This window comes from Octodon degus, unplaced genomic scaffold, assembly GCF_000260255.1.
Source record: "Octodon degus isolate 3935 unplaced genomic scaffold, OctDeg1.0 scaffold00225, whole genome shotgun sequence".
Classification (NCBI taxonomy): domain Eukaryota; kingdom Metazoa; phylum Chordata; class Mammalia; order Rodentia; family Octodontidae; genus Octodon; species Octodon degus.
In genome coordinates, this window is record NW_004524801.1 from 2,588,222 (window position 1) to 2,607,373 (window position 19,152).

At 36.3% G+C, this 19,152-nt stretch overlaps 1 protein-coding gene across 3 annotated transcripts in view; it reads left to right on the forward strand.

The window, feature by feature from the left end:
• The window catches only part of Scaf4 (SR-related CTD associated factor 4), a 62,973-nt gene that overhangs the window by 35,188 nt on the left and 8,633 nt on the right, over positions 1–19,152 (forward strand). For 2 of the 3 annotated variants that reach the window (XM_023705548.1, XM_023705550.1), the window contains exons 8-19: positions 1,505–1,755; positions 2,047–2,152; positions 3,764–3,931; positions 4,579–4,664; positions 5,055–5,245; positions 6,434–6,534; positions 7,321–7,434; positions 8,979–9,135; positions 11,002–11,159; positions 12,305–12,470; positions 12,558–12,644; positions 12,802–12,993. In XM_023705548.1, the coding sequence (XP_023561316.1) occupies positions 1,505–1,755; positions 2,047–2,152; positions 3,764–3,931; positions 4,579–4,664; positions 5,055–5,245; positions 6,434–6,534; positions 7,321–7,434; positions 8,979–9,135; positions 11,002–11,159; positions 12,305–12,470; positions 12,558–12,644; positions 12,802–12,993 (1,777 nt within the window). The remainder of the gene's footprint in view (positions 1–1,504; positions 1,756–2,046; positions 2,153–3,763; positions 3,932–4,578; positions 4,665–5,054; positions 5,246–6,433; positions 6,535–7,320; positions 7,435–8,978; positions 9,136–11,001; positions 11,160–12,304; positions 12,471–12,557; positions 12,645–12,801; positions 12,994–19,152) is intronic. The other variant, XM_023705551.1, reaches the window with a different exon arrangement.

The following is a 19,152-nucleotide window of genomic DNA, read 5'->3' on the forward strand; positions in this document are numbered from 1 at the left end:
TTTGAAATATAGTAAGATCAGTATGCACACCCTGGTTCTGATCTTGTTATTTACTGATTGCACAATTAAGTTTTATTTCTTAATCACCTAGTGTTAATTTCCCTGTCTATAAGAAGAAAAACTAGATCTACATTGCAGGGTTCTTGCAATAATAAAGTATTTTGTTACCTATGGAGACAGAGTATATGTTCAATATGTTACCATGTTTTCTAAAGAATTCTTATTTTTCTACCCTCCCCAACTCCAGTACTGGGACTTAAACCCAGGGGTGCTCTACCGTTGAGCTATATCGCCACCACCTTTTGGAGACAGGGTCTCACTAAGTTGCCCATGTGGAACTTGAACTTTCAGACCTTCTGCCTCAACCTTCCTTGATGCTGGGAATATAGGCATGCACCACTGTGCCTAGCTTTGTTAGTCTAGACAATAGGACTTAACAAAGTATACTTTTCTTTTAGTGTAATTATTTGAACTTTTTAATCTCCCTTTATAAATTAAATTAACACTAATATTATAAGGCATTCCACTCACAAATAGTGTTTGATAAAAACTTGACACATATATATCCAAAAGTCTGTACTGGGTTTAGTCACTTTACTAAATCATTAAAATAATAGAAGTAATAAAAACATCAGAATTCTCAGTGTTGGGGATATAGCTCAGTGGCATAAGTATCTGTCAGGCAAGCGCAAGGTCTTGAGTTCAATCCGCAGAACCAAAAAAAAAAAAAGACCTAAAAACATCAGAATTCTCTAAAAGCAGTGAAGGTCTGAAGCACTGTGGAAGAGATGTTCTTTTGCAAGTATAATGTATCAGTGGTACCAAATTACAAGAAAGTCAGTGTATTTCTTTAATGAAAATTGCTAGTAATTTGATGTATGCTATAAAATTTTAAGAAATAACCTAGCAAGCATGTGGTGACATTTCTTTGTGCCCTATCTTTTTTTTGGGTGGGGGGATTGAACTCAGGACCTTTTGCTTGCTAGGCAGGCATTTATACCACTGAGCTATCTCCTCAGCCCCTTGTGCCCCTATCTTGTGTGCCATGTTTTTTTATATTAGTATACTGGGCAAGCATATGAACATTTTTCTATATGTATGCATTTATAGTAATTATGTAAGACAGTCTTGTTTTACAGCTGACTGAAACTGTACACTCATTTTCATGTGCACAAAGTCTCAAATTTTTAGTCTAAGTAAATGTTTTAGAAAACTATGTATACTGCCAAATTAATTACTGAATAAGCAGATAAAAAGTTATCAAAAAGAAACCATTGAATTTATTATTGGGGAAGAAAATCAATAAATTGTCTTTCCCAAAATGACATTTGTGTAGAAATTAGTAATGCCTTTGAACTAAGACCTTCATGTAGGGAAATGCAACTGTGTACAACAGCACAGTGTGGTTATGCGTGAAGGTAAATACCTGTCATTTCTGTTAAGTTTCCTATTTTTTTAATCACATGCTGCATTTTAAAATGGAATGTTGTCATACCTATTCCAGAAGCTGCTTGATAGATTTGATTATGATGATGAGCCAGAAGCTGTGGAAGAATCGAAAAAAGAAGATGCTGCTACAATTCTCCCTGCAGCACCTGTTGCTGCTGCTGCTGCTGCTGCTGCTGCTGCTGCTGCTGCTGCTGCTGCTGCTGCAACAGCACCTCCTGTGCCTGCTGTGGCCACGCCTGCTCCCACTGCTGCCACTGCGCCAGCTGCACCCGCTGCTGTCTCTCCTCCTCCTCCACAGACACCGTTGTGAGTGGCTTTTTAATTTCTTGATACAAAAGTTGGTAGTAGTTGTAGTGTAACTGTTACTTAGCAATAAAAATAGTTTACAATTGAGTTATTGTAAAATTGTGTTAAGGTTTTCTTCTAAACAGAGGCTATCTTGTCAGATTTAAAATAAAAAAATGGCTTTTATATTGGAAATAATTATGTATAGATTAATAGATCAGTAAACATGATTTAGTAACAAGTTTATTAATGACTTCTGCACAACACTGTTCTTGTAAATGTGGCTAAGAATCTTACTCTGGATTCTTTCAGTGGGTTTCCTGGAGATGGCATGCAGCAGCCACCATACACACAGCATCAAAATATGGATCAGTTTCAGCCTCGAATGATGGGAATACAAGATCCCATGCACCACCAGGTATAGCCATTTTTCTCAAAGTAGAATTGTAGTATCTCCAATTCTATTCCTTTATATTGGTTTGCACTTTACAGATTACTGTTACTTAGTTGTGTGGTGGGCAAGGTAGAACTCCAGTTTGGATAAAAGCTGTTGAATTGAAACAAGGTTGCTAAACATAAGATGCTCATATTATATTGTATAATAAATATTTTAGTTAAAATAGTTCAGAGAATCTACAGTTTAGAATTACAGATTACAGTTCTATATAAAGAGCCTCGCTTATTCAGCTTTTTCTTTTGCTTGGAGCCCTTTTTTCTGTATGTTGAATGATATAGATATTTTGAAGGACTTTGAATCCAGTGTTTGGGACTATTTGTTCATTGGATTTGTTTCTGTAAATCCTCTTGATTTATTTATTTGGTGCAGGGTCTCACTATGCAGCTCAGCTAGGACTTTTTTTTTTTTCCAGAACCAGGGATTGAACTCAGGCCTTTGCACTTGCCAGGCAAGTGCTTATTCAACTGAGCTATCTCCCCGGTCCTCTGTAAATCCTCTTAATTGGGTTTTTAAAACTAGACTGCATCTTAAATTATGAGGGAAGGGCAGGCATTTAAAATAACAGCCTTGGGGCTGGTGAGATGGCTCAGTGGTATAAAGCACCTACTTAGAACAAGCTAAGCTAAGCAAAGCACAGGGACCGCGGTTCAATCCCCAGCACCACATGCCAGCCAGCCCCGCCCCCTGGTGGGCTGAGCTGCCCCCCACACACACACACACACACATAAATAAATAAAATAAAATAACAGCCTGGCCCTTCAGTGGTATCGTCATTCTAAAGAATTGATTTTGTTTTGCTTTGCTTTTTTAAATTTTACAGTGTAGTGATTCTGGTGTGCAGCCTGCTTGTAGAAATACTGTTTTATAGCCTATTAAACAGTTTTGAGACTTTTTTATACTATGTTCATTTTTTAATCTGTATTTTCAGTCCAGTCTTTATATTTGATAATATGAAATTGATACAGTGATTTAATGACCCATTGATGAACTATGGAACATATTTTACAAACCTACAATATGAAGAAAACCCATAAGGATTTCCAGTTACTGAATGCACATTCACAACAGTTATAACTTAAAAAGATGTTTAGCAATGTTATAACAAGTTTTATTGTCCTAGTGTTTTGTGTTTTATGTGCAGAAATATGTTCTTGTCCTTTCCTCTCAGTATTACTTAATATTTTATTTGAAACTAAAAATGTTCGATATATTCAGGTTACTCTTAGTAAATTTTCTTTAACAGTTCAAAGACAATTTCTGAGAGTTTTTTTTTTTTTTTTTACTTAAAATTTGGTCTCCTATATTGCTTTCTTATTTAAAGCTGTCCTTAAATACATAATCAAATTAGTGTATTTAACATTTTTGAAGTAAATCATCATTTTTAACCTATATACAGGACTTGAATGTGTAACAATACTGTGGAAAAAGACTCTACCAGGAGAAATGGCTAAATAGTGTTTAATATTATTGTACCTTTTCCTTGATCAGGGTTTATTGACTATATTTTACTTTTATATAAAGTTAATTATTTTTGATAGCCATTACTTAAAGATATTATCTTTAAAATGAAAGGTTCCGCTTCCTCCTAATGGACAGATGCCAGGTTTTGGACTTCTTCCCACACCTCCATTTCCTCCCATGGCTCAGCCTGTGATTCCTCCAACTCCACCAATGCAGCAGACTTTCCAGCCCTCTTTTCAGCCACAGACCGAACCACTTACACAGAAGCCACATCAGCAGGTAAGATTTGATTCTTAGATTGTCCGTTATCATTTGGTTACCCTGATTTCTGTGGAGATTCTTGCTGTTTACTTCTGTGTTCACTCCTTATTATGAAGGAAGGGGGCCTGCCCCTTAGCTCAGTTCTTTAAATGACTGCTTCAACAAAGCAGTCAGGCTCAGGTTGCTGTGGTTCAATCCCCACAACAGAAGCCAGCCAGTCATGCCTTGAAGGCATTCGGAGCAAAAAAAAAAAAACACTTCTGCCTTATTATGAAGGAAAACCTTGGGCACATACTAAACCCTCTCTGTGCTCTGTAAATGTTTCAGTTGGAAAGTAGACATCATAATGAAACAAACTCCATTGAGTTTGAGATTGAGATGGAGTATAGGAGACTTAATGTGTTAGGTGATAGTTTATTAAGATGGAGGGTAATTTATACAAAGTAATTTCCAGATTACAGAAACATTTCCTCTAATCTAGTAAATTTTTTGTCTTGTTATTTTCTCCAGTGATGGTCAGTCTTTAGTAAATAAACTAGTAATTTGGTCCCAGGTAATCAAAAAACAATTTCGTCAGAGTAATAGATTTTTTCTTTAGTTTTTGTTATATTTTAATTTCTTTATAATTCTCACATTTCTCAATCATGTTGGTTTCTGTTTTTAAGGAGATGGAAGTGGAACAACCTTGTATTCCAGAGGTTAAGCGGCATATGTCTGATAACAGAAAGTCAAGATCTAGGTCAGCATCCAGGTAATTTATAGAAAATATTTTCCCAGCTTTGTATGTCTTAGGCGACATATAGATGAAAATCCGATTAGAATATTTTCAAGTATTAAGTGTCAATAAAATAACAGTATATTTATAAGCCTGTATGTGGGGAAAGGAGCAAGAGAAATACACCAAATATTTTTAAGCCTAAGGTCTGTCATCTTATCTTGTTACCTTTGACTTGGGCTAGCACTTACTTAGAAACACAAGGGGCAGTAGAAATGTACACTGAGTACTTAAATTGTTTTATTATAGCATAAGACACATTCAATTTATCCCCATACCAAATACTCCTTGCTTTGAATGCATTTATCCTGTTCTCTATTTTTTTCTGTATGTGCTGTCCATTCTCCCTTGTAATGAAAATATTAGGTCACCAAAGAGGAGACGATCAAGATCTGGTTCTAGATCACGAAGGTCTCGTCACCGACGTTCTCGATCTCGATCTAGAGATAGACGCAGACATTCTCCTCGATCTCGTTCTCAAGAAAGACGGGATCGAGAGAAAGAGAGGGAACGTCGACAGAAAGGCCTTCCTCAAATCAAACCAGAAACTGCAAGTGGTAAATAAAACTTTATCTTCAAACTTCCTGCATTATTTTTGGTCATAAATTTAAAATGTTTGATAACTGTTACCAGAGCCCTAAGTGAAACATTACGACTGTGTTGTTCTATTCTAAATATTGCATTCTCATGCCTTGTTTATAAATTATAATATCCTCATTTAGTTCAACATACAGTGGAAAGATGAGTTGTTTGGTTGTATTGGAACAATTTGTACCCTTTTTAAATAGACATTTGATCGTTTCCAGAATGTATTAGCTTGCACTATCTCCTGAATTATATCAGACATCTAAAATATGTTTAGTAAGGTATGCTAAGAAAATAAATCAGTAACCTACACAGATTGCAATTCATAATAATAGCTAGGGTATATGTAAAATTTCTGGCTGTATAGTATATGTTATAGGATATAGCATAAAAGAAAAACTATCACTCAGGAGTTGGGAAATGATGGCTGCGTGTAGTGAACAAAGCACAGAATTGGTAGTCGAGAGACTTGTGCTCAAGTCTTAGTTCTGTTCTCTAGCAGGTAACTGGGCAAGTGAGTCTTTGCTTTTCTTCCTTCAGATTAAGTAGATATCTTTCGGTCTATCAAGAAAAAGAACAGTGTCTCAGTTACTTTTCTCTCACTGCTGGGACAAAATACCCAATACCCAAAATTGAGTAAGAAGAGGTTTATTTAGCTCACAGTTAGTGAAGGTTTCAGTCCATACTCAGCTTGGCTCCAAGGCAGAGTGGCACATGGCAAAGTGCAGCCTTTCATAGAGGTGGAAAACAGCAGAGAACAAAGGGAGGAGCAGCAGGTGCTGTTGCTAGCCAGCCTATCTCCCCTGCTTATTTTGTAATGCAGATTACCCACCCCAAGGCAAGTGTAGTGTAGCCATCATCCGTAACCCCTGCATTGGATCATGAATTAATGACAAACTCTAGAAGCCTGCCCCAGTGACTGCATGAGGCATTGGGGGAACACCAAGATACAAGCCATAATAATTTTTTCCAACTCTTATGTGTGCCTTTATTTCAGTTCTACTTGTGAAAGTACTGACACAATTTTCTAAAACCTAAAAACATCATATAGGATTTTGTTTGTAATATATTCATACGTTTTATGTAATGAATTTTTTGATGTAAGATACAGTGCTATTTATGAGATATGAATACTGTGATGATTATAATTTTATTTTAAGTTTGTAGTACTACTCTCTGGGTGGGACAGCTGGACAAAAGGACTACTCAGCAGGATGTTGCAAGTCTCTTGGAAGAGTTTGGTCCCATTGAATCAATTAATGTAAGTGTTTGTTTATTTAATGACAAGGCAGATATGTATAATGTTATTTTATGAAATTAAGGACTTGAGGTCTGAGATACTGTTTGCACACCTTGTAGCTACAAGTCTGTAAGTCCTCCATCCATATTTAGCATTCTTTGCATTTAATAGTTTGTGCACAGCCAAGTTTAACTTAAAATCTTTTCCTAGGAAAAAGTTTATGTAACAAAATCTAAAACAGTCAGTGGAGACCAGTGTGCCACAAATTAATTTAACCCTAGATTATGTATCACTGGTGTGGGGGTGAGGAATAGGATTCTTGGGCCAGCCAAATAGCTCAGTGGATTAAACCACCTGCAAGCAGGCACAGGGGCGAGGGTTTGATCCCTGGGCCTGCTGAGAGGGCAATTGAGACTGGGTATGGTGGCACGTGCCTGTACTCCCAGCTCTTGGGAGGCTGTAAACAGGTGGATCACTGAGTCCGATATAGTAGTGAGACCCTGAACACCCTGTAGACCCTTCCTTAAAAAAAATACAAAAAGGAATAGTTGTTGAAATTGCTTACTTACTATTAGATATTATTGCTGTTGGGCTGGCGAGATGGCTCAGTGGTCTAAAGCACCTACTTGGAACAAGCTTGGCAAAGCACAGGGACCGCGGTTCAATTCCCCCAGCACCACATGCCAGCCAGCCCCGCCCCCTGTTGGGCTGAGCTGGCCACACACACACACTAAATAAATAAATAAATAATAAATATTATTGCTGTTTTATTATCATCTTTTGTAATGCTAAATGTTTTTGGACCAGATGATTCCTCCTAGGGGTTGTGCCTATATCGTTATGGTTCATAGGCAAGATGCTTATCGCGCCCTGCAGAAACTGAGCCGAGGAAACTACAAAGTGAACCAGAAGTCCATAAAGGTACAGTTACATAATTCTTTTTTTTTTTTTTTTTTTTTTTTTTTTCAAAATCTTAATATGAAATTATGTGGCTTTTTAAAAACTAACTTGGGCCAGGCATGGTATAGTGCACATCTATAATTCCAGCAGTTGGAATCCCAAGGCAGGCTGATTGTTGCTAGTTTCAAGCCAGACTGGACTACATAATGAATTCGGCCCCACTCGTTGGTTTGGTTGTTTTGTTTTGTTTTGTTTTGTTTTGTTTTGTTTTGTTGTTGTTTTTTGGCAGAACTGGGGATTGAACTCAAGCCCTTATGCTTGCCAGGCAAGCACTTATTCTACTGAGCCATCTCCTTGGCCCTACATAATGAATTCAAAGCCAGTCTGAGCTACATAGTAAGACCCTGTCTCAGCCAAACAAAAAACTAATTTTGGGCTTAGATTTGACTTGAGGCATTTCATATGTATCTTGGTTTTCCTCCTGGTTACCACCTAGAACTACAGTGTTGCATTACCACAAAAATTTAAATGTCAGGTGCCTGTCTCTCTGCACTCTTCTCTTCCTGCTATGCTGAGGTTTGAGCCAAGGCCTTTGCCCTGAGCTACAGTCCCAGCCTTTTTTATTTTGAAACAGGATCTCACTAAGTTGCCCAAGTTTGAAAATGTGATCTCTCTGCCTTGACTGGGATTCTAGGCATACAGCACCACATTTAGATTCATGTTTTCTTATTCAAAAATTCTGGCTATTCTACATGTTAAAGGTTTTCATCTATAAAGCTATGAAAAATCATCACCAACCATAGAGGAAAATGATGTAGTATATATTAGCATTCATCCTCTAAAGAAACAAAGTCAGTATGTCCTCAATTGTCCTAACATATTGTCCTGCCCTTAAATTATACCACAAAAAGACATTGTCTGGTATGAAATAATTTGTTAGTTTCCCATAGACTTTTTTTTTTTTTTTTTTTTGGCGAAACTGGGGATTGAACTCAGGCCCTTGCACTGGCCAGGGAAGCACTTATTCCACTGAGCCATCTCCCCGGCCCCTTTCCCATAGACTTTTGTCCTTGTTCTGTTGTGTTGTACTTTTTTTGAGTGAGATTTTAACTGTGCATATTCTATGCTAAATTTGAACTCACTGTGTAGCCCAGACTGTCCTCAAACTCGTGGCAGTCCTTGGCCTTAGCCTCCCAAGGGCTAGGATTACAAGTGTACACCAGCACATCATGGTTTTGCAATAGGCTTTCAAAAATGCTGTCTGGTGTGTTGGGCTGTACAGAGAACTTCAGTCTCCCTGATCAATATGTGCCTTTTCTCTAAATTTTATTTTAGGTGGGGTAGGGGGTGATAAAAGATACCAGCAAAATTTTCATCCTAAAACAAAGAATGTATGGTAACGATTTTCATGGCAAGAATAAGGCTGGTCCAAGGATGGCTGGTCCAGATTTTGTACTCTTGCTATCCAAATCAAGATGAGTACCATGATAAGGAATGGTGAACTCTTGAGACCTAACAGCCTTTTTCCTTCCTTTCATGTTATGTTCTCACTCATGGTGAAATAGATTGCCTGGGCCTTAAACAAAGGAATAAAAGCAGATTACAAACAGTATTGGGATGTAGAACTTGGTGTTACTTATATTCCATGGGACAAGGTCAAGCCCGAGGAACTGGAGAGTTTTTGTGAAGGAGGAATGTTGGACAGTGATACACTTAACCCAGGTAAAGTAATGCTTAGTTTCTTTTACAACCCGTATATTAATTTGTCGTTCATATGAAGTGTGTCTGGATTACTCTCTACAAAGAAATTTTAGGAAACTTTTAAAATAAACATTATGTGCAAGTTTCACCATTGTAAATTGAGGATATAGTAGTGAAGAAAAATGTTCTTTGCCCTGTGTAACATTGCCAGTGAGAGAATGTAAAGACAAAAATTTTTTTTTATTTTTTTATTGAGAAATATGAATGAGTTTCACAACTGATTAATAGGACAGTTTTGATAGTCAATACACTGTACATTGTTATCTTCTTAGTGGTATCCATAGTACAAGAAGCAGACAGAATATTCTGTCCAGACGATGTTAGTACACCTCTTTCTTCTCATTGAATTAAGCGAAAGTAGCTGTAAATTTATCCTATTTTGTATATATAAATACAAAATGATCTTTCCTTTGTATCCTTGTATTTTTTTATTTTTTTTATTTTTGTCAGAGGTGAATAATCTTTTGGTATCTAAATACTATAGGTGTTTGAATTCAACTAAACAATCTAACACTGTCTAGCAGTAAAGACAAAAATTAAATCTTAAGTAGAATTTTTCACTATGAAGATCTAACTGATCAGTCTTTAAGTACTGTTAGAACAAGTTTAGCGTTTTTAATTCTCAAAACTCTCTAAAATCTGAAACAGAGCACTAACCTGAGACCCCAGAAGTTTTGGGCTTTGGGACATTTCACGTTTTTGGAGTAAGGATGTTCCACTGGTAAAGTTTATGCAGATACTCTAAAATCTAAAACAGGACTGGGGAGAAGGCTCAGTAGGATAAGTGCTTCCCTGGCAAGCTCAAGGGTCTTGAGTTCAATACCCGGTTCTGTATAAAAAATTTCCTGTCCAAGTGTTTGGATAAGGCATTCTTAACCTGTATTGTGTTATAATCCAGCGCTCATAATTTTTTGGGAATGTCCAGACAGTCAAAAAAATGTGTTATGACCAGGAAGTTGTTATTTATATGAATATTACAAGTGCCAGAATGATTACAATAGGCACCATGACAGTGTACAGATAGGACCCAGAGGCAGGAATGAGGGGCATGAGTGGAATGGTAAAAACAGTAAATACCAGAGTGGTCTTCACGTGGGAGTGATAGCTTGAGCACAAAAAGGAGGTGAGACAGGCCACACTTAGCTCCTTCCAAGTGCATGATGCACCACCCAAAGGACTGAGCTGAGTTTCTGTTCAGGCAAACAGACCTGCTATGTACCAGGCATCTGGGAAGGTCTGGACCAGGATAAAAGGAACAAGGAATCTTGGGATTTCTGATCTAGTGAAGTATTTGCTGAATATAAGAGACTCTGACCAAACAGGACCTCAAAGGAAAAAGCGTTTGCTAGTTTTGCTTAACTAGAAGATACGTGGAAGTATTTTGAAAGATAACCGAGTTATTCTTCAATATTGGACACAAGTTGATTTAGTACTTCTGTGGTTATAAGAACATACAATCCAGAACTGGATTTCTATGAATGAAGTCCATCTTTGTCACTTACTAGGTATGTGCCTTTTGAGGAGTTGTCTTTGCTTTCCTGTTTGTAAAATGACAATAATAGTATCTATGAGTGGTTATAAGAATTAAGAAAGTAGTGGGCCAGAAGAGCTTAGGATCGTGCCTGCCATAAGTAGTAAGCATTTCTTACATGTTTTCTTTTTATCTCTATGAATTCATCAATTCAAATAATTAGTACTTATAAAATTAACAGGAATTTATATAATCAGGCTGACAGCTTTTTTAGTAATCAGCCCTTTTTATTTGTAGATTTAAAGTTGTAAGCTGAAAATGGTAAATTTTTATTAATATTTATATGAATCTTGTAGATTGGAAAGGAATTCCCAAGAAACCTGAAAATGATGTTGCTCAAAATGGCGGTGCAGAACCCTCACACACAGAACCAGTATCACCCATACCTAAACCTTTACCTGTGCCTGTCCCGCCTATTCCTGTTCCTGCACCTATAACAGTGCCACCTCCACAGGTAAGAATGTTGAGACATTGTTTAAATTTTTAATTCTTCTTAAATCTTCAGGTCTCTCTTCATAGTAAAAAATAACATAAGCGTACATATTTTTATAAATGTTAATAAAACTAAAATTAAGTTTGCACTGCTTTACATCTATCTAGTTTATTCAGTGTCTTAATCTTATTACGTCCTAGACATACTCTTTTGTTTATTAGACCTTCATTCTTCAGGTTCTTTTTTCTCTGAAGCATCTTAGATATATACCCACCAGACAGCCATTTGAAGAAAAGGGAATTTCTTAATATTCAGTTCAAATGTTAGTGTCACATGACTTTTTATCTTAGAGCATTAAAAGTTGTCTTAATAAAGTGAATTCATGAAGCATGACCATGTATACAATACACTTACCATGTAGGTCTTTGCTAGCAAGTCAGCCAACCTGCTACTTCAAAAGAACCCAGATTCTGATAGAACTGAATTTGATTCCTAATTGCTGATACCCAGCACATGCTTTGTGCAAGTCATCTAACCTCTCGGCTTTCATTTTTTTAATGCCTTAACTATGCAGTCCTTTTCCTAGTTTTGGCTGTGGTGTTTTGCCTGTATCAGATATGTTTTGAGGGTTAAATGAGATAAAGTACAAAAGGAATTGGGAAAATACAATGAATGTTTAAATTTTAAAAATTTATTACAGTAATAGAAACATCACTTTTAATTTCTCCCTCAAAATACTTCATCTCAACATTCTTGCCACTTTCTGAAGCAGTTCTGGAAATCCCCTTTTGTGAATGTCTTTAGTTGAGTTGTCATGGCTGCTTCAGTGTCCTAAATACCTTTCATGGTCATTTTGCCTTAGAGGAAAAGCCAGAAGTTACACAGTGCAGATCCAGTAAATAAGGTGGATGAAGGCATCATCATAGTTGTACAAGCCTGCCTTTCTGTTGGATGATACTTTACAGCAATATTCTCTAGCTTAGATCACACCTTATAAAGACAGTCACAGAATAGGTTACATCTAGTTAACTTACTGGGGTGTAATAAACACAAATTTAGTATCTGGTTTATTTTTTTTGTTTTTTTTGGGGGGGTTCCAACAGTGTAATATTCATCATGTACACCATGTGGGAGACAGATATGTGATTTCTTTCTTCTTTTTCTAGGTCCCACCACATCAGCCAGGACCTCCTGTAGTTGGTGCCCTCCAGCCACCTGCTTTCACACCTCCCTTGGGAATTCCTCCCCCAGGCTTTGGGCCTGGTGTTCCTCCTCCTCCTCCCCCTCCACCGTTTTTGCGCCCAGGATTCAATCCAATGCATTTACCACCAGGTACACAGAGTTGTTTGAGAAAACATTCTTTTAGAACGTAAAATGAAGTGATAACAGCATACATTGACATCACTTTTCTCATTCTAGGATTTCTTCCTCCTGGACCCCCACCTCCTATAACTCCACCAGTATCCATTCCTCCTCCTCACACTCCACCAATAAGCATCCCAAACTGTAAGCATACTTTTCCTGCCTGTTCACTTGACCTCTTGGAGTTGGGGTTAGGAAGGAGCAAGAACCAGTAATAGGGTCTGTAATGTGGTGGAAAGATGTTGACCGGGAAGATAATTAATTATTCAGCTTCACATGTTGATGTAATTATATTCCTTAGCTACTATCGCTGGTATAAATGAAGACACTACAAAAGACTTATCTATTGGAAATCCCATTCCAACAGTGGTGTCTGGGGCTAGAGGAAATGCCGAGTCTGGTGACAGTGCGAAAATGTATGGCTCTGCTGTGCCACCTGCTGCACCTACGAATCTGCCTACCCCTCCTGTAACCCAGCCTGTTTCACTTCTTGGTAAGTTAATATTTTTATCACTAGTTTTTTTCTCCCCTCCAGCTAGGTTTTTTAAAAATGTGAATTTTGATAAAATAATTTTCAAGGCTAGTTTTCTTTTGAGGGAGATCTTCCTGTTAAATGTTAGCACTTGCTGGGAGATAGCTTCAAAGGTGAAATCCTGCATGTTTGTCTTGGATAAAAGTTTGATATGCAAATTTTAACTTAGTGTAAAAATGTTATTAATGACTAAGGCTCATTGGTAGAGGACTGGCCTAGCACGTGTGATATCCTGCATTCAGTTCCCAGCATTGCTCCCCAGTCTTTATGCAAAGGAATTGGTACCCAGTCCATGATTAACATGACCACAGACTCTTGCAGCTCTAGAACAAACATTTCTGTGATACTACATTTCTTTCTCTGTGTGGACCAGTTTTAAGGCATCTGAACCCCCTGGACTTTGGTAGCATTTTTTTGTAGGCTGGCAAAAAGAAAAAAATCAGGTTTGATACAGTGCACTAAAATGGCTTAGCTCTTTAAATGACAGTTGGATGGACTAAGAAACTATTTTTCCCTACCCCTCAGTTTTCCCCTGCTAGAGTTTACCTGCTATAGTCTACCCATAACCATAATATTGTGTTCAAGGGGAGGTGACTTGCTTTTGTTTACTCATCTCTAAAAGGATTCACTCTGGCTTATTTAGACTATAAATGAATCACGTGTGTTATAGTAGACAACCATTTAAATCAATAAATTATTATGTTCGAAATGGTATTGCTAGGTATATTAACTCTCCTGACTGGAAGTTAGTACTTTGAGAGCATTACAACATTCTAGTTCTGTCAGTATTTTCAGAGGTGTATGTATATGTACACATTTGTTTTCATAACCTTAGATAGTTTTAGGAAAGAAACTACTGATTATCTCTGATATGTAAGACTGTGAGACATGAGTTTGTGATAAGCCCCTATATTTTTTGCTCTGTATTTTTCAGTTATGCTGAATATTTTATTTCATGCATGTATCCCATTTTTGATAAAAATCAGTTTGTTTTTAAATGGCATGCTGCATTCCACCCTCTCCAGGACTGAGCATAGGCCCATAAGTTTTTCTTGGTACACAAACAAGACATGACAAAAGAGGATTTGGGGCTAAAATTTGCTGGTAATGTAGCAATAGTTATAATAATAGGAAATTCGTTTAATGAAGGAGGTTGCTTAAGAAGCCTAATGAAAATCGTACAGTAGAAGCAACATTGGACAAGGAAACTATATATCTTTCAATCTCAGTTTGTATGCTTTTGTGCATATTTGTGATAAGGTGATTGTAAAAGAATGATAGATTCTGAACCAGAATTTTCTGATCAACCTCTTCCTCCACCTCTGCCCCCACCCTCATTATGAACTCATTTTGAAATCAAATCTCCTTGTCTAGAATCCATGGATATTAGGCCTTTTGAGACTGTTTACAAAACTATGCATTTGTGCTTTTCTCTGGGCTCAGTAAATTCATTAAATGAGTGGAAAGATTTCATGATTTCCAAGTTTAAAAGCAGACCACTGCTTTTAGACTATCCTGAAAAGTAAGTACCTGCCTTTGATTTAACATCAGATCTTAAAAACTCTGTCCTTTATTCTTATCCCTACTGAACCTTTGGATTCATGTATGAAATGCAATGAAACCACAGATCAAAAGTTGGTAAGCTTGAGAAATAACCTCAGTAAGCTGAGCAGTGCTAGAAGAATGTACACTCCAAGTCTTTATTCCCAATTCTAGTTATCTGACATGGATGGCTGAGCATCCCATCTTCCCTGCCTGGCTTGTACAGTGTGCAGCAGGCACATATGTTCCATGAATAAGGCGATAACATAGATGGGCGATTTTCAGTGCAGAGCTGTTAATACTTATGTCTGATAACTACTTTTGTCTATAGATTTTAAAACAAAAATTTTAAATCCCAAAAGGTGTAAAATTTGATATAAGATAAAAAAGGAAACTTTTACTTAAGTATTATAACTAAACAAAGTAGTTTACTTCCAGGTATGAGAAAGTCTTCTATGTGCCTTCAGTTTTGAGGAAAAAAATAATGATAATTTGATATTTTAAAACAGTAAAAATAATTACAAAGTTTATGTAACAGAAAGTTTAATATACTGACCAAGTTTTACATTGTAATAAAACAAGCCCTTCAGAAAAAAGGGCTCATGGATTTCTCCACTTGAAAACCATTATATTTACTCATCTCAGGGCTTTTGACCTGGCAATGCTATTTCCTCATATTACCACCAATCCAGTATGTTCTCCTGCCCCAGCTGACTATCTTTACATGTCATCTGTCAACAAGAATCAGATATCACATTCCCACAATATCCCTTGAATATGTCTACTGCCTTTTGATTTCAGGAATAACTTCCTGTCCATGACATTATTTTTTTCCAACTTGGGAGGGTGAACTTTGCTTTGGGTATCTACTTGGCTTGCTCAGAGCTGCCTTTTTGAAGAGATTTTTTTAATATATGTGTAAATAAAGGAAGATGCTTTGAAAAAGACGAACCATAATTCCATCTTTTTGATGAAGGAATACAATAGTCACATTGCAATACTAAAGGATCAGTGATTCAGTGGGATATTTCTGGTGTTCAGGTTTCAGGTGTTGAGAGTGCTGGGGCTTAAGGAGCTTCTGGTTTCCTCTTGGTGCTCTGCTGTTTTCTAAGTTAATTTAAAAGAAAGTGTTACACTGAACAAGAAACTGTAAGATCAGAAGTTTGCACTGAGCCCATTTCCTCGTCTGTAAAGAGGAATAAAAAGTACATGGACTAGGGTATCATGATTCAGTGGGCTAACACATATAAAACACATGATGAGCCTTTAATCAAAGTCCTTATTATAAATGTCATAGATGAGATACTTATAACACCTGGAGATACTTTCCATTTCTAAAATTGTGTTATTTTAGCTATAATTCATGTTACACTTTTATTGACAGACAAACAATTTTTAGGAAACAATGTAACTTGACATAGTTGCCTCAGATATTTTCACAGTAGAATAGACCAAATCATAAATTAATGAAATATTTAAGTTCCATCATCCGAGAAAAGGTGTTAAGTCATAATGGGTATTTCATTGAAGTAGCAGGACTCAAAATCGAAATTGTTGCAATAATAATATTTAATGGTTTTCTTGTAACAATAAAATGAATTATTGTTACTTAATTCTTAGGTCGTAATTTTTGAAATATATATTTCTAAAGTAGCAGAGGCTAAACAAATGTTTAGCACATCTCTTGAAATTCTGTAAGGAGGCCAGAGAATACCAAAGCACAGTGAGGTGCCATAAGGATAGTTTGTTTTAAAGAATTCTACATTATGAAATTTAAACATGAATATGTGTTTAGGAGTTACTCCTCTTTCTGGAGTTGGGCTGTGGTAGCCCCCACTACTGAATTTGGAAAGAATTAAACTGACATCTTACAGAGATTTTGATCATTTTGTATTACTGATCATCTGAAAACATGAAGTCACTAGACATACGAGAAATGATTTATTGCTACTTGATTTTAAAGAAATCTGTGCTTAGTACTTCGTGGGCCAAAGTAGCTAGAACAGTGGTTTTCATACAAGCTGAAGATAACGTCCTACAGTTGTTGATCATCTAAGAGAGAGAGAACATTAAAGATGATAGCAATTCAGTTCATTCTCTTGAATTGTATAAGCATCTGTTTACCTTTTCAAAAACTTGTATCATATGTATTGCTAATATGATGTACAGCATATTTTTATTAAAAAGTTCATTGTAAATGTCAAGTTTGGGTTACTTTGGTGTTCCAAACAATAAAAAAATACACAAAAAAAAGTTTGTTTGTGTTACCTATCTCTGTTGTGTTACAAAGATATCCAAACTACGTTTTCAAACAGAAACTTAAGTTGAACTCATTCCTTTTGTGAAGAATGAAAGCTCACTCTTGAAAGACATATCTATTCATTAATTATTAATAAAAGTTTCTGTCACTACTGATGATGGTGACATTTATAGCAGATGTGTTTGGTTTGTACAATAGTTATGACCCCCGGAACTGTAGAAGATGGATAATTTTACCAGAAATTTTAGTAATTGCTTCAAGATACAAACTTGATGTATAGTTTTGCACTTAGCTTTGAGTTTTTCTGTGTAGTCTGATAGTATGATTTTTTGATAACTAATTTTTGCCATTTAAACTAAAACATTAGAGCTTTAATGTACTAGTGACACACTAGTCAGTAACATTAGAAGAAAACCTAAAGGAAATTCTAGAAATTAGTTTTTTAAAAAATGCCTAATTTTTTAAAAATCTTACATTTCAGCATTTTATTTCAAATTCTCATATATTGAGTTATAAACTTAAAATAGATATCCGATGTGAAAGCCTAGTGACTATATCCTTCATATGTGTTTTTTGAAAGCTTTAAACTATTTGGATTGGTATTCAAATATTGTATTATGTTATTCCACTGGTGATACATAACAGAAATGGTCTTTTGAAAGGCATTACACTGCCTTCAGCTCAGTATATAACCTTGTTTGGGGATAATTCAAAATAGTAATTAATCCACAGCAAGTATTTGTCTTGAATATGAGTTTATGCATGATTACACTATCTTAGAAGACAAAACACCTCAGATAGAATATGAGGAAATACTGAAAAATTCCGAAGAGCATATTGTCTCCATGTCCTCCTGGGTTGGCACATCTTAAGCTGCTATAGAACATCAGCCTGAAGAGTGGCTTTAAATTTAAATCTGAGGGCAGAATCTCTGGATTCTAGATTGATTTTGGTAGATACAGATACTGCTGTGAAGAATTCCAGGTAAGACTTTTTTCCAGCTAACACTGAAAATAAAATTGCCTATAGACAGTGGCATTCAATGATACATGATTAATAGTATGTTTCAAACTTTCTATGATAGTGAAATTCAGTTACTGTAAAATACTTAGCAATTAGTATATAAACTGAAATTCTAAACAGCAAATGTAAATAATCTATAAGGAAATTGACCACAGTAAGCCTGTGATACAGTATTTTGCAAAAACTCCAGACCTGTTTTTAAAAGATGATAATATGGTTTTATTTAAAATTCTTATGAATTAGATGCTATCAAAACATAATGTACCATTATATTAAAAATAGATGATATGGCTCATTATACATTACTGAACACTTCAATTTTAAATCTTTTTTCATATCCTAGGCATGCTTTTTGCTTAGTGTATAAATGCAACATGAATGAAATATTCTTGCCCTCATTTTTGAAAACTGGCTCGTTATTCATTTATTCCTGCCAGCTCTCAACAACTATTGTAGAATCACCTGGGAGTGTCCCCACACTCAGTATGCCTAAGTGCCAGTAATTGGTAAATGTAGGCAAAGGATATATATGTGTTGGTTATATTATTTCAGTTTTCTGAAGGCCTGAATTTTTTTTAAAAAAAGAGGGAATACCTTTTCCTGGTTAAATACATTTGCCTAGAGATTTTCAGACATTGATAGAAGAGATAAGTGGGTGACAATTTTCCTCATATATGGAAAATTCCATATTAGGTTTATGCAGTGCCATAGTGGAATTTTATTGGAATCAAATGTTCAATGTTAAAACTACAAGTAGAAAGAGAAATTAAAGGGAAAAAAGCATTTTCAAAAGTCATCCTAGATTTATACTGAAAAAATTCCTATTGTCGTGGAGATAAGGCCTGACCAAGTCCACAGCCACCCTTTATTCGTGCATCACTATCTACTCAGGACCTTCTGTGCACCAGGCATGCTTCTGGGTAGTAAAGGTGCCAGAATGAGCAAAATAAAACCTCCTGTTGGAGTTTATATATTCTGGTAGGGACTTGGACAATAATAGTTTCACACGGGTATATTCCTATAAAGAGTACAACAGTGGGCTGTTAGGTTTGAATGTATGGTGCGAGATAAGCAATTTTCAATTTGATGGCCAGGGAGGGCAGCTTGAAGAACGAACAGAAACCTAACTAGAGGAGCGAAGACTGGGCGTGGTGATGCGAGCCTGTAATCCCAGTGCTTGGGAGGCTGAAAACAATCACTACGAGTCCGGTCTGTGTAGTGAGACCCTGTAGACCCTATACTAAATACATTTTTAAAAAAGAAAAATAGAGGAACAAGTAACCCATGGAAATACA